General features: G+C 42.3%; 1 protein-coding gene across 2 annotated transcripts in view; it reads right to left on the bottom strand.

Annotated features, from left to right (window-relative positions):
* LOC140735520 (putative sodium-coupled neutral amino acid transporter 10) overlaps window positions 1–12812 on the bottom strand; it is a 260330-nt gene that overhangs the window by 41381 nt on the left and 206137 nt on the right. For both annotated transcript variants that reach the window (XM_073060693.1, XM_073060692.1), the window contains one exon: window positions 151–268. In XM_073060693.1, coding sequence (XP_072916794.1) covers window positions 151–268 — 118 coding nt within the window. The remainder of the gene's footprint in view (window positions 1–150; window positions 269–12812) is intronic.

Raw genomic sequence — 12812 nt, 5'->3', positions numbered from 1 at the left:
CAGCAAGAACAATGCTGAAGATGGAGTTAATTTAGAATGGTTGGCTGCACACTTAAAATTCAAACCACAGCCCTGACATCCTTTAGCTATTTATCATAATCCTTGCTTGAGGTAATTTACATCCTGCATTTTTATACAGTGAGAACTCACCGAGACCAAAGTATGTTTTGCATTTAGCTGAAATTGCCGCTTCAATCAGCATTACACTGGAGCTGTGTGCCAACCAGGAGCTGCTGATCAGCAGGAATGATCCCAGGACTACGCCACACTAGAAACACAATAAACAAACAAACATCAGCCTTCAATGTTAACTTTACAGCACTACTCTGTAGTGAAATCATTTTCGCTCTAGACTTTATAAAAAATCAAGACATCATTAAATGATAGAGAATGGCTCATGTTTTTAAAACAGCTTTCCTGATCTTAGGTCATTCAGAAGCATTTTGTGGCCAGTGACGGATTTTTGGATGTGAGGCCATTGCTTTATTGTAGGAACTGGGGGAAGTCAATGTAAATTCCCACAAAGAGCAGAATGATAAATGACTAGATAATTTTTCATGATATTGGCTGATAAATTTTGTCCATGCTGTCAAAATCAATTATTTGTTCGTCTTTGAAATAATCCATTGGAATCCACGCACTGAGAAAATAGAGACCTTGACTGAACACTTTATGACACCAGTATACTCAGTGGCCACTTTATTGGGTACGCCTGTACACCTGCTCATTAGAGCAAATAACTAATCAACCAATTATGTGCAGCAAATCAATGCATAAAGGCATGCAGTTGTGATCAAGAGATTCAGTTGTTGGTCAAAACAAACATCAGGATGGGGAAGAAATGTGATTAAGTGACTTTGACTGTGAAATGGTCTTGGTGCCAGATGGGGTGGTTTGTGTATCTCGGAAACTGCTGCTCTCCTGGGATTTTCACACACAACACCCTCTAGAGTCTGCAGAGAATGATGAGCAAAACAAAAATCATTCAGTGAGAGGCAGCTCTATAAATGCCCTGCTAACGAGAGAGATCAGAGGAGAATGGCCAGGTTGGTTCAAGATGACAGGAAGGTGACAATAACTCCATGTGTTCCAACAGTGGTGTGCAAAAGGCCACCTGAATGCACAACACGTTGAACCTTGAAATGGATGGGCTACAGTAGCAGAAGGCCATGGACATAAACTCAGTGGCCACTTTACTATGTAAGTAATAACGTGGCCACTGAGTGTCTATCCCTGCATCTTGAGATCTCCATTAGTATTTCTTTTTCTCAGGCAGACTTATTTTCAGTGTGTTATTTATTAAGAATGTGGAAACCACAGACTCCTCCGCAGATGGACAAAGGCTCCCTGGCAGGATGAATGATTATAAGCAGTCGGAAAGGCAATGCAATCTTTTTACTATTTAATCGGGGTACTGTGTGCTCCTAATGGATGAGCTCCAGGTTCTCAGAAGTATCCCAAATGCTCCTTTTGCATTTTGGGTTGCTATCTTGGTGATTCATAAACAGTGCCCTCCAGCCTAAAACTACACTTCCTTAGTCTCAACGATGCCACCAGTTTGTGTCACCTTCAAACTTACCAATCATCTCTCCTACATTCACATCCTAATTGTCAATGTATATAAGCAACATTAAGGATGTCAGCACTGATCCTGAGTATTAGGCTTCTAATAAAAGTAAACAACTCTCCCTTACCTCCTTGTATTCCCAAACCAGACTCTCAAGTTGTTGTGGCTTTACACACTGAGCCAACTCATTAGTAAGCAAGATATTGAAACAATTTACCCAATGGTGAGACGCTTTCAGTAAAACCAGCCAAACTAAATAGTTGACTCAATCATTTAACAAATACAGCTTAACAAAAGGAACTGGTAAGACCGGTCAAACTGGGTGCGTAGTGAACAAAATAAAAAACAATATACTGCAACATAATCTCTCTTATACACAAGATTATCTCCTAAACAATGATCTAGAATGTTACAGGATCATAGAAAAGGTTACAGAATAGAACTAGGGAATTTTACCCTTAATTTCCATGTCAACTCTCCTGCAGTCTTTGTTTCCATTCTCCACTTTCTTTATAAAGCCTTGCAAATTGTTCCTTATCACAGTTAGTCTCCTCCACAAATCCACGACGTAGTCTGCCTTCACCACATCAGCAGGTGATGCATTCTACTTTCCAATCACACTACGTTATAAAAAAAGCTTTCCTTCACGTTACTGTCCACTCTGTCCTGACCTCTCGCTGCTTTGTATGCTTCCATCTATCACCCTCAGCCTCCTCTCCTCGAAAGAAAATTGCTGAGCTTCTCCCATCTTATTCCCACAATTGTAGTCTTACATCACAGGAACTATTTCGTAAATCTCTTTTTTTCTTTCTTTTTCAATCTTTTTATTAGTATTAATAATATTATGAACAAAATACAATTGATATATTAATAAAGGGATTACAAACATACAAATTCCCATTACACATGAAAGAATACATAAGCAATGAATACAGTATAAATAAGTTTTCCCGAAACATGAACCATATAGTATATATATGAACAAGGTAAATCTAGATATTTCATAATATGTAATATAAAGAAAAAAAATATATATATGCAAAATTAACTAACCTCGTAAATCTCCTCTGGACTCTCCCCAGTATTTCTTTATCCATGTGATAAAGAAGCAAACAGAATTAAAGACTATTTGCCAGTCGTATCTGTAATTTTGTTTATTGAAAGTTCAGCTTGACTCCCTGATTTCATATTCTATGTCTCATTTGATAATGCTCAGATATAGGATCGTATTAATGCTAATATATGGGATCATATTAATGAACTGTTGGGTTTTGAGTTATTTTTTGTTACATGTTTGTAACAAAATATCAACAGCAATGAGGTGCATTTTACCCTCACAAAGAAGGTGTTGAGCTGCTTTTTTTGAATAGACTGATCAAAAAGGTTAAGGCACATGCGATCAGAGATTTGGTAGATTTGGCCATAGAGGAACACGGTGGAGAAGTGTATTCTGATTTGGTGTCTGTGGTCAGTAGTAAGCTGCTTAGTAAGTATGTAGATGACACAAGCATTGGCAGAGTAGTGAGGAAGGCTGTCAGATTACGCGCTCGGTTCCACTTTATTCGGCACCTGACCGGGCTGTAGCTGATCTACTTCAAGGTTCAACGTGTTGTGCATTCAGAGATGCTCTTCTGCACACCACTGTTGTAACGTGAGGTTATTTAAGTTACTGTCGCCTTCCTGCCAGCTTGAACCAATTTGGCTATTCCCCTCTGACAAGGCATTTTCACCCCTAGCACTTTTATTGGTTTTTCACACTATTCCCTGTAAATTCTAAGGAATTGGGATCAGAAATATCAAGGGCATGTGTCTTGATTTATTTTTGTTTTGTAGCCAGCAGTACATTGCAATACATAACAATAAAAAAACTAAAAATAACAGTAAGAATTATATATGTATATATAAATTAAATAAGTAGTGCAAATAGAGAGCAAAAAACATTTAAAAAGTGAGGTACTGTACATGGGTTCATTGCCCATTCAGAAATCTGATGGCAGAGGGGAAGAAGCTGTTTCCGAAATGTTGGGTGTGTATCTTCAGGCTCCTGTACCTCCACCTTGATGGCAGCAATGAAACGAGGACATGCCCTAGGTGATGGAGATCCTTAATAATAGATGCAGCCATTTTGAGGCATAGTCTGTTCAAGATGTCCTCAGTGCTGGGGAGGCCAGTGCCCATGATGGAGCTGGCTATGTTTGCCACTTTCTGCAACTTTTACTAATCCTGTGCAGTGTTCCCTTCATACCAGACGGTGATGTAACCAGTTAGAAAGCTCACCACAATAGATCTGTAAAAAATTGCAAATGTCTTTGGTGACATACCAAGTCTCCTCAAACTCCTCATGAAATAAAGTTGCCATCTTGCCTTCCTTTAACTACATTAATATGTTGGGCCCAGGATAGATCTCCAGAGATGTTCACACCCAGGAATTTGAAACTGCTCACCCTTTCCACTGGTGATCCCTCAGTGAGGCCTGGTGTGTGTCCCATTGACCTCCCCTTCCAGAAGTCCACAATTAATTCCTGACACTGAGTGCAAGGTTGTTGTTGCAAGTGGGGAGTAGAAGAAGAGTGGAGGGGATGGGAATTTTTTTTTCCAGAAAGGAGAAATTAATGTTCATGCCATCAGGTAGGAGGCATAAATATCAACTTCTCTGTCCGGTAAAAAAACTTCCTCCCCTCTCCCATCTTCTTTTATTCCCCACTCTATCCCCTTACCTCTTCTCACCTGCCTATCTAGTCTCCCTGAGTCCCCTCCTCCTTCCCTTTCTCCTATGGTTCACTCTCCTCTCCAGCCCTTTACCTTTCCTAACCGCCTGGCTTCACCTATCACCTTCCAGCTACCCTCCATCCTCTGCCCCCCAACCTTTTTATTCTGGCAACTTCCCCCTTTCTTTCGAGTCCTGAAGAAGAGTTCCGGCCCAAAACATCGACTGTTTACTCATTTCCATGGATGCTGCCTAAGCTGCTGAACTCCTCCAGCTTTTTATCTGTGTTGCTTATGAGCACTGATCCCTTAAATACAGTGCAATATGAGCCTGACTCCCAAAAGCAAACTACAAACATGCTCTCTCCTCTCTGTTAACTTTTGGATCCTTTCTGTGCACACCTCCTCTGCCGTTTCTGTTTTGGCTTGCTGCTATGACTTTCACTTCAGCATGGACATTGCATAACCAGCCTCTACCTTGTCTACATGCTCTTTACCCAGCAGAAAGCATCACTGCTCTGCCTGTGCTTATTTTTGTAACTGGCTGACGACTGAAGTTGTCTCTGTAACATTTCCTCTACTTAACTGTGTTTGATTAACTTAATTTAAGAGTTTCACCAAGTTGAGAGTCAGGTGACAAGGTGCACTCCTTTAGAGGGTGTACAGGCTTGAATTCACCTGTCGTATTGGAGCCGATGCCTTGTCCCTGGGAGTTTATCAGCTCCAGAGACCTTCAAACCAATTCTTCTGCTCTTAAGCGACAGAAGGTCATCTACTACCATGTCTTGCTGGTACCTGTGGCTAGGTTATCCACTGAAGTTGTTGATCAATAAAAAGCCCAGACTTTAATTTGATTGCTGCTTCTTGTTAAGTCAGAATGTTTTTGATCTGAAGTTTGCTCAGAAGCAGTGATTGGATCAATTTGACAAATAACCTGTATGACAGGAGCCCTGGAATAAGTTTACTTCATGTCTTCCAATAAATCTCACTGGTCTTATCCTTTTCCCACTAACCTTGTGACCAGCATCCTTTATGTACTGGCTCTAGTGCATTGTGGTTCCTTCTTTAATTAATCTATAGGCAGTCCATCTAAGAGACTCTGATTTCAAATCTCCGCTGCCTTGAGGCCATACCCACTTATGGGAAAGGCTTCGGGACTAAACCCTGAGGACAAATCCGGAGCTGGAGTCCCTAAGGCAGTCCGACATTACCTTCAACCTCATTCTGGCAACTCCTGCGACGACACTGGTGCCAAGCTGTATTGGCTCTGGCCCTTCCCTTGGACAACATTGGTGGCATGGAGAGGGGAGACTTGCTGCTTGGGCAACTGCCGGTCTCCCATACAACCTTGCCCAGGCCTGCGCTCTGGAAACTATTCCATGCACAGATCCATGATCTCGCAAGACTAACCGATGCCACCACCACAGAGCTGAATATTGTTGATACTGGTATACTCACTGAGACAAGAATGATCAAGCTAACACTAGTAACTGTCAGCCTTCAGCTCCTTTAACCATGTTACAAGAAACAACCAATTGATAGTCTCTGAGCATAGTCGCAACCTTTCAACCATAAGGTGACATTCTTCCAAGTGTTTAAAAGACATGCACCATATTCTGCAGTAATCACACATCAAATGACCTCCAAATATTTTGTAAATATACTTCTGAACCTTAATGTGAATGTGAGCAACAGTCTCATCACCAACCTTGTCAGAAGAGCTCTTTGCATTATTTACTAAGGAGTCAAACTAGACATATATATATTAAGAACTGAAATGCATAGCAAGTCTATTAGCCCTGGAGGAGTGGGAAAGGTGCTGCAGTTTGATAACCTTTTAAAAAATGTTGCTTGATGTATGGATTGTTCTCAGTTTTTATCCTGGCTCTAACTAAAATGTGTGGTGGTCCCTGAACTTGTAGTTCAAGTTCAATTTTCATTCAACCAACCATGAATACCCATGAATACAGCTTTATGAAACAGCGTTACTCCAGGACCAAGATGCAAAACACAGTACCAACAGTCATTCACAGCACAAGGCACACATAGCACGCATAAGATAGCTGTAAAATACAGTCACACACAATAAAATATAGTCCAAGTCCCTGAGTCCTTGAATGTTGCAGCAGTCTGCAGTTGAACACAATACATCTTGTAAGAATTGTATATCTGACAGTCAAAGCACATGATATAATCAATACTCTTTTTCCACCTCTCACTACTATGGTCGAAAGTTCCTACCTGCTTCAAAAGGGCAGCAATTATACCAGTGCCCAAGAAGAGTAGTGTGAGCTGCCTTAACGACTATTGCCCAGTAGCACTCGCATCTACAGTGATGAAATGCTTTGAGAGCTTGGTCATGGCTAGAATGAACCCCTGTCTCAGCAAGAACCTGGACCCACTGCAATTTGCCAATCACCACAGTAGGTCTATGGCAGACACAATCTCAATGGCTCTTCACATGGCCTTAGGTCACCTGGACAATATAAACACTCTGTCAGAATGCTGTTTGTTGTCTATAGCTCAGCATTTAGCACCATCATTCCCACAGTCCTGATCGATAAGCACAGAACCTGGGCCTCTGTGCCTCCCTCTGCAATTGGATCCTCGACTTCCTAACCGGAAGACCACAATCTGTGCGCATTGTTGATAACATCTCCTTCTCACTGACAATAGACAATAGACAATAGGTGCAGAAGTAGACCATTCGGCCCTTTGAGCCTGCACTGCCATTCTGAGATCATGGCTGATCATCTACTATCAATACCCGGTTCCTGCCTTGTCCCCATATCCCTTGATTCCCCTATCCATAAGATACCTATCTAGCTCCTTCTTGAAAGCATCCAGAGAATTGGCCTCCACTGCCTTCTGAGGCAGTGCATTCCAGACCCCCACAACTCTCTGGGAGAAGAAGTTTTTCTTTAACTCTGTCCTAAATGACCTACCCCTTATTCTCAAACCATGCCCTCTGGTACTGGACTCTCCCAGCATCTGGAACATATTTCCTTCCTCTATCTTGTCCAATCCCTTAATAATCTTATATGTTGCAATCAGATATCCTTAATTCCAGCGTGTTCAAGCCCAGTCTCTCTAACCTCTCTGCGTAAGACAGTCCGGACATCCCAGGAATTAACCTTGTGAATCTACGCTGCACTTCCTCTACAGCTAGGATGTCCTTCCTTAACCCTGGAGACCAAAACTGTACACAATACTCTAGGTGTGGTCTCACCAGGGCCCTGTACAAATGCAAGAGGATTTCCTTGCTCTTGTACTCAATTCCCTTTGTAATAAAGGCCAACATTCCATTAGCCTGACGATCAATACTGGTGCACCTCAGGTGTGTGCTTAGCCCACTGCTCTATATACCCATGACTGTGTGGCTAGGCATATCTCAAATACCATCTATAAATTTGCTGATGATACAATCATTGTTGGTGGAATCTCAGATGGAGATGAGAGGGCGTACAGGAGCGAGATATACCAGCTAGTTGAGTGCTGTTGCAGCAACAACCTTGCACGGAAGAGCTGATTGTGGACTTCAGGAAGGGTAAGACGAGGGAACACAAACCAATCCTCATAGAGGGATCAGAAGTGGAAAGAGTGAGCGATTTCAGGTTCCTGGCTCTCAACGTATCAATGCAGGTATAAAGAGGCAAGACAGCAGCTATATTTCATTAGGAGTTTAAAGAGATTTGGTTTGTCAACTAAAACACTCGGAAGCTTCTATAGATGTACCATGGAGAGGATTCTGAGAGGCTGCATCACTGTCTGGTATGTGGGAGAATGGTGCAGCTACTGCACAGGACCGAAGGAAGCAACAGAAAGTTGTAAAATTAGTCGGCTCCATCTTGGGTTCCAGCACTCGTAGCGTCCAAGACATTTTCAAGGAGCGGTGCCTCAAAAAGGTGACATCCATTATTAAAGACCCTCATCAGCCAGGCTATGCCTTGTTTTCACTGTTACTGTCAGGTAGGAGGTACAGAGGCCTGAAAGCACACACTCAGCGATTCAGGAACAGCTTATTCAGCCATAGTGGGGTGTGTCAGGAATGGACAGGAGGAGGAGTATAGGAAACTGATACAGGACTTTGTGATATGGTGCAACTCAAACTACCTGCGTCTCAATATCACCAAGACCAAGGAGATGGTGGTGGACTTTAGGAGATCTAGGCCTCATATGGAGCCAGTGATCATTAATGGAGAATGTGGAGCAGGTTAAGACCTACAAGTATCTGGGAGTACAGTTAGACGAAAAGCTAGACTGGACTGCCAACACAGATGCCTTGTGCAGGAAGGCACAGAGTCGACTGTACTTCCTTAGAAGGTTGGCGTCATTCAATGTCTGTAGTGAGATGCTGAAGATGTTCTATAGGTCAGTTGTGGAGAGCACCCTCTTCTTTGTGGTGGCGTGTTGGGGAGGAAGCATTAAGAAGAGGGACGCCTCACGTCTTAATAAGCTGGTAAGGAAGGCGGGCTCTGTCGTGGGCAAAGTACTGGAGAGTTTAACATCGGTAGCTGAGCGAAGGGCGCTGAGTAGGCTACGGTCAATTATGGATAACTCTGAACATCCTCTACATAGCACCATCCAGAGACAGAGAAGCAGTTTCAGCTACAGGTTACTATCGATGCAATGCTCCTCAGACAGGATGAAGAGGTCAATACTCCCCAATGCCATTAGGCTTTACAATTCTACCGCCAGGACTTAAGAACTTTTTAAAAGCTATTATTAATGCTTTTTGAGATAGTGATTTAGATGCATATCATATTTTTTTTTACTGAGTTGTATTGTATGTAATTAGTTTTGCTACAACAAGTGTATGGGACATTGGAAAAAAGTTGAATTTCCCCATGGGGATGAATAAAGTATCTATCTATCTATCTATCTATCTATCTATCTATTCCCCTCTGCCATCTGATTCCTAAATGGACATTGAACCCATGAACACCACCTCACTTTTTTTGAAAACCCCTGTTTTTGCAATATTTTTATCTATTCAATATACATATATATATACTTACAGTAATTTACTTATTCTTTCTATATTATCAAGTATTGCATTGAACTGCTGGTGCTATGTTAACAAATTTCACAAGACATGCTGGTGATAATAAACCTGATTCTGATTCTGCTCATTCATTTGCAGTTAATGCATGGCATGGTGGTGATAGAAGGTTTCAGAAAATGCTGCCTGTGTCAAAATTGTAATACTGAATCTGCTCAATGATAGGAAACAAGGGGCGATGTTTGAAGGTCAGCTCTCCTACAGGAGGCCTGTGACTAGTAAAGTGCCTCAGGAGACAGAGATGGAGCCTCTATTTTTCATTATTTATGTAAATGATGTGGATGTGAATGTACATGGTACAATTAGCAAGTTTGCTGATCATACTAAATTAGGAGTTTTGCTAAGAGTGAAGCAGTTACAATGAACTATAAACTCAGTTGGGGGGGATGGGGGCAAATGGATTTCAGCTCAGCTTGAGGCAATGCATTTTGGACATTCAAGTCAGGGTAGGGCCTATAGATCGAATGGCAGGGCACTAGTGAGTGTTGTGGAACAGAGGAATGTGGGACTGCAGGTGCATAGTTCATTGAAAGTGGCTGTACATCTAAGACAGGGTGGGGAAAGGAAGCATTTAGCATGCTGCCCTTCATCACGGCATCGAATTTAGGAGTAGGAATATTATGCTGCATTTATATAGGACATTTTAGTGAGTTTGCACTTGGAGTAGCATGTAGAGTTTTGGTCACCCTATTATAGGAAAGGGAATGCCAAGCTCGAGAGGGTGGAGGAGAGCTTTATGAGGATGGTGCCTGGTCCAGACGACCTGAGTTATAGGCAGAGGTTGGCAATGCTGGATCGTTATTCCCTGGAGCACAGGAGAATGAGAGGCCACCTCACTGAAGTTTATAAAATCATGAGAACATGGAGAAGGTCAGTGATCAGAGTCTTTCTGCATTACAGGGGAATCCAAAACTAGAAGGCACAGATTCAGGATTAGAGGGTAGAGATTTGAAAAAGAGCTGAGAGGTAACTTCTTCAGACAGAGCAGAGTGAGTATCTGAAATGGGCTGCTTGAGGATGTAACTGAGATGGATACAATCGTAATATTCGAGAGGCACTTGTGTAGGTACATATATGGAGGGGTAGGGCTTGGAGGGTTGTGGACAGGGAAGATGTTGTGGTCGGCATAGACCTGTTGAGCCGATAGGCCTGTTCCTGTGCTGTATTAATCTATGATTACAATATTCCACGGATATTTAGAAACAGAACACCAGAGCACAGTATAGACCCTTCAGCCCACAATGTTGTGCTGAACTTATAAACTACTCTCAGATCAATCTAAGCCTTCCCTCCCACATAGCTCTCAATTCTGCTATCATCCATATGCCTATCTAAGAGGTTCTTAAATTTCCCTGATCTATCTGCCTCTACCACAGCCCTGGCAGAGCATTCTGCATACACACCACTCTCAGAGTGGACATAGAACATAGACAATCTACAGCACATTACAGGCCCTTCAGCCCACAATGTTGTGAGTAAAACTTAACTCTGACACCCACCCTATACTTTCCTCCAACCACCTTAAAACTAAGTCCCCTCATGTTATTCATTTCTACTCTGGGAAAAAGTCTCTAGCTATCTTCTTGACTTATCTTATACACCTCAATCAACTTGCCTCTCATTCTCTTTTGCTCCAAAGAGAAAAACCCTACCTCATTCAACCTACCTTCATAAAATATGCTCTGTAATCCAGGCAGCATCCTGGTAAATCACCTCTGCACCCCCTATAAAGCTTCCACATCCTTCCTTTAATGAGGCGACCAGAACTGAACACAAATTCCAGGTGTAGCCTAGCCAGGGTTTTATAGAGCTGCAACATTACCTCACAGCTCTTAAACTCATTCCCCCGATTAATTGAGTCCAGCGCATAACCCTATCAACTTGAGGGATTGATAAACGTGGACCCCAAGATCCCTCTGTTCCTCCACTAAGAATCTAAGAATCCTGTGCTAAGAATCCTGTCATTAACCCTGTATTCTTCCTTCAAATTCGATATTCCCAAAGTAAATCATTTCAGATTGAACTCCATCTGCCACTCCTCAGCAATGTCCCATTGTAAACTGCAAAAGACTTCAACACTATCTACAACTCCACCATCCCTCATGTCATCTGCAAACTTACTAACCCATACTTCCCTTTCTTCAACCAAGTCGTTTAGAAAAATCAGAGAAATTAAAATTAGGAAAAGAGCAGGAGTCCCAGAACAGATCCCTGTGGAACACCACTGGTCACTGGTCATCGACCTCCAGCCAGAATATGCTCCCTCTACTACCACCTTCTGCCTCTATGGGCAAGCCAATTCCGTTTTCATATAACCAATTTTTTTTGGATCCCATGCCGCTCGACTTTCTGAATGATCCCACCATGGGGAACCTTATCAAATGCCTTACTAAAATCCATATAAACCACATCCACTGCTCTACATTCATCAAAGTGCTTTGTCACATCCTCAAAGAATTCAGTCAGCCTCATGAGGCATGACCTGCCTCTCACAGAGCCATGCTGATTATCCCTAATCAGACTATGCTTCTCCAAATGCTCATAAATCCCGTCTCTAAGGATCTTCTCTAACAACTTGCCCAACACTGAAGTATGGCTCAATGGTCTATAATTCCCAGATTATCCCAACTCACTTTCGTAAACAAAGGAAGAATATTTGCCAACATCCAATCTTCTGTAGCCAGTGAGGATGCAAATACCATTGCCAAAGACACAGATTCTCTTCCCACACTTCCCAGTGTAACCTGGGAGATATCCCACCTGGCCCCAGGGATTTATCTCTCTCAATGTTTTTCAGAAGTTCCATTCTTTAAGTAATATTCTTTTTCTTTATGTCAACATGTTTGAATGCAGCCTGTTTTATGATGTCCTCACAGCTGTCAAGGCCCCTCTCACTGGGGATTACTCATTAAGGATCTCCCCTATCCCCTCCAACTCCACACATATGTTCCCTCTTCATCCCTGATCAGTCCTACCTTCACTCTAATCATTCTACTGTTCTTCACATATATGTAGAACACTTTGGGGTTTTCCTTAATCCTACTCCCCAAGGCCTTCTCATGTCTCTTTCTAGCTCTCTCTAAGTCCATTCTTCAGCTCCTTCCTGGCATATCTTGTAACTCTCTAGAGCTCTTTCTGATCTTTGCATCCTAAACTTTAAGTAAGATACTTCCTTCCTCTTGACAAGATGTTCCACATCTCTTGTCAACTATGGTTCCTTCACCATACCATCCTTTTCTTGCCTCAGTGGAACAAACCTACCCAGAACCCTATGCAAGTGTCCCATTAACAACCTCCACATATCGGTTGTACATTTGTCTGAACACATCTGTTGACAATTTACACCTGCCTTAAGGGCACCATAATTTGCCCTCCACTAATTAAATATGCAGCTAACCTTATCTAAAGCTATAGTCAAGGTAAGGGAGTTGTGGTCACTGTCTCCAAATTGCTCACCCACCCAGAGATCTGTCTCCT

Source organism: Hemitrygon akajei, chromosome 11, assembly GCF_048418815.1.
Source record: "Hemitrygon akajei chromosome 11, sHemAka1.3, whole genome shotgun sequence".
In the NCBI taxonomy this organism is placed as follows: domain Eukaryota; kingdom Metazoa; phylum Chordata; class Chondrichthyes; order Myliobatiformes; family Dasyatidae; genus Hemitrygon; species Hemitrygon akajei.
The sequence above is the reverse complement of the archived record's forward strand: the minus strand, read 5'-3'. Positions and strand labels throughout refer to the sequence as shown.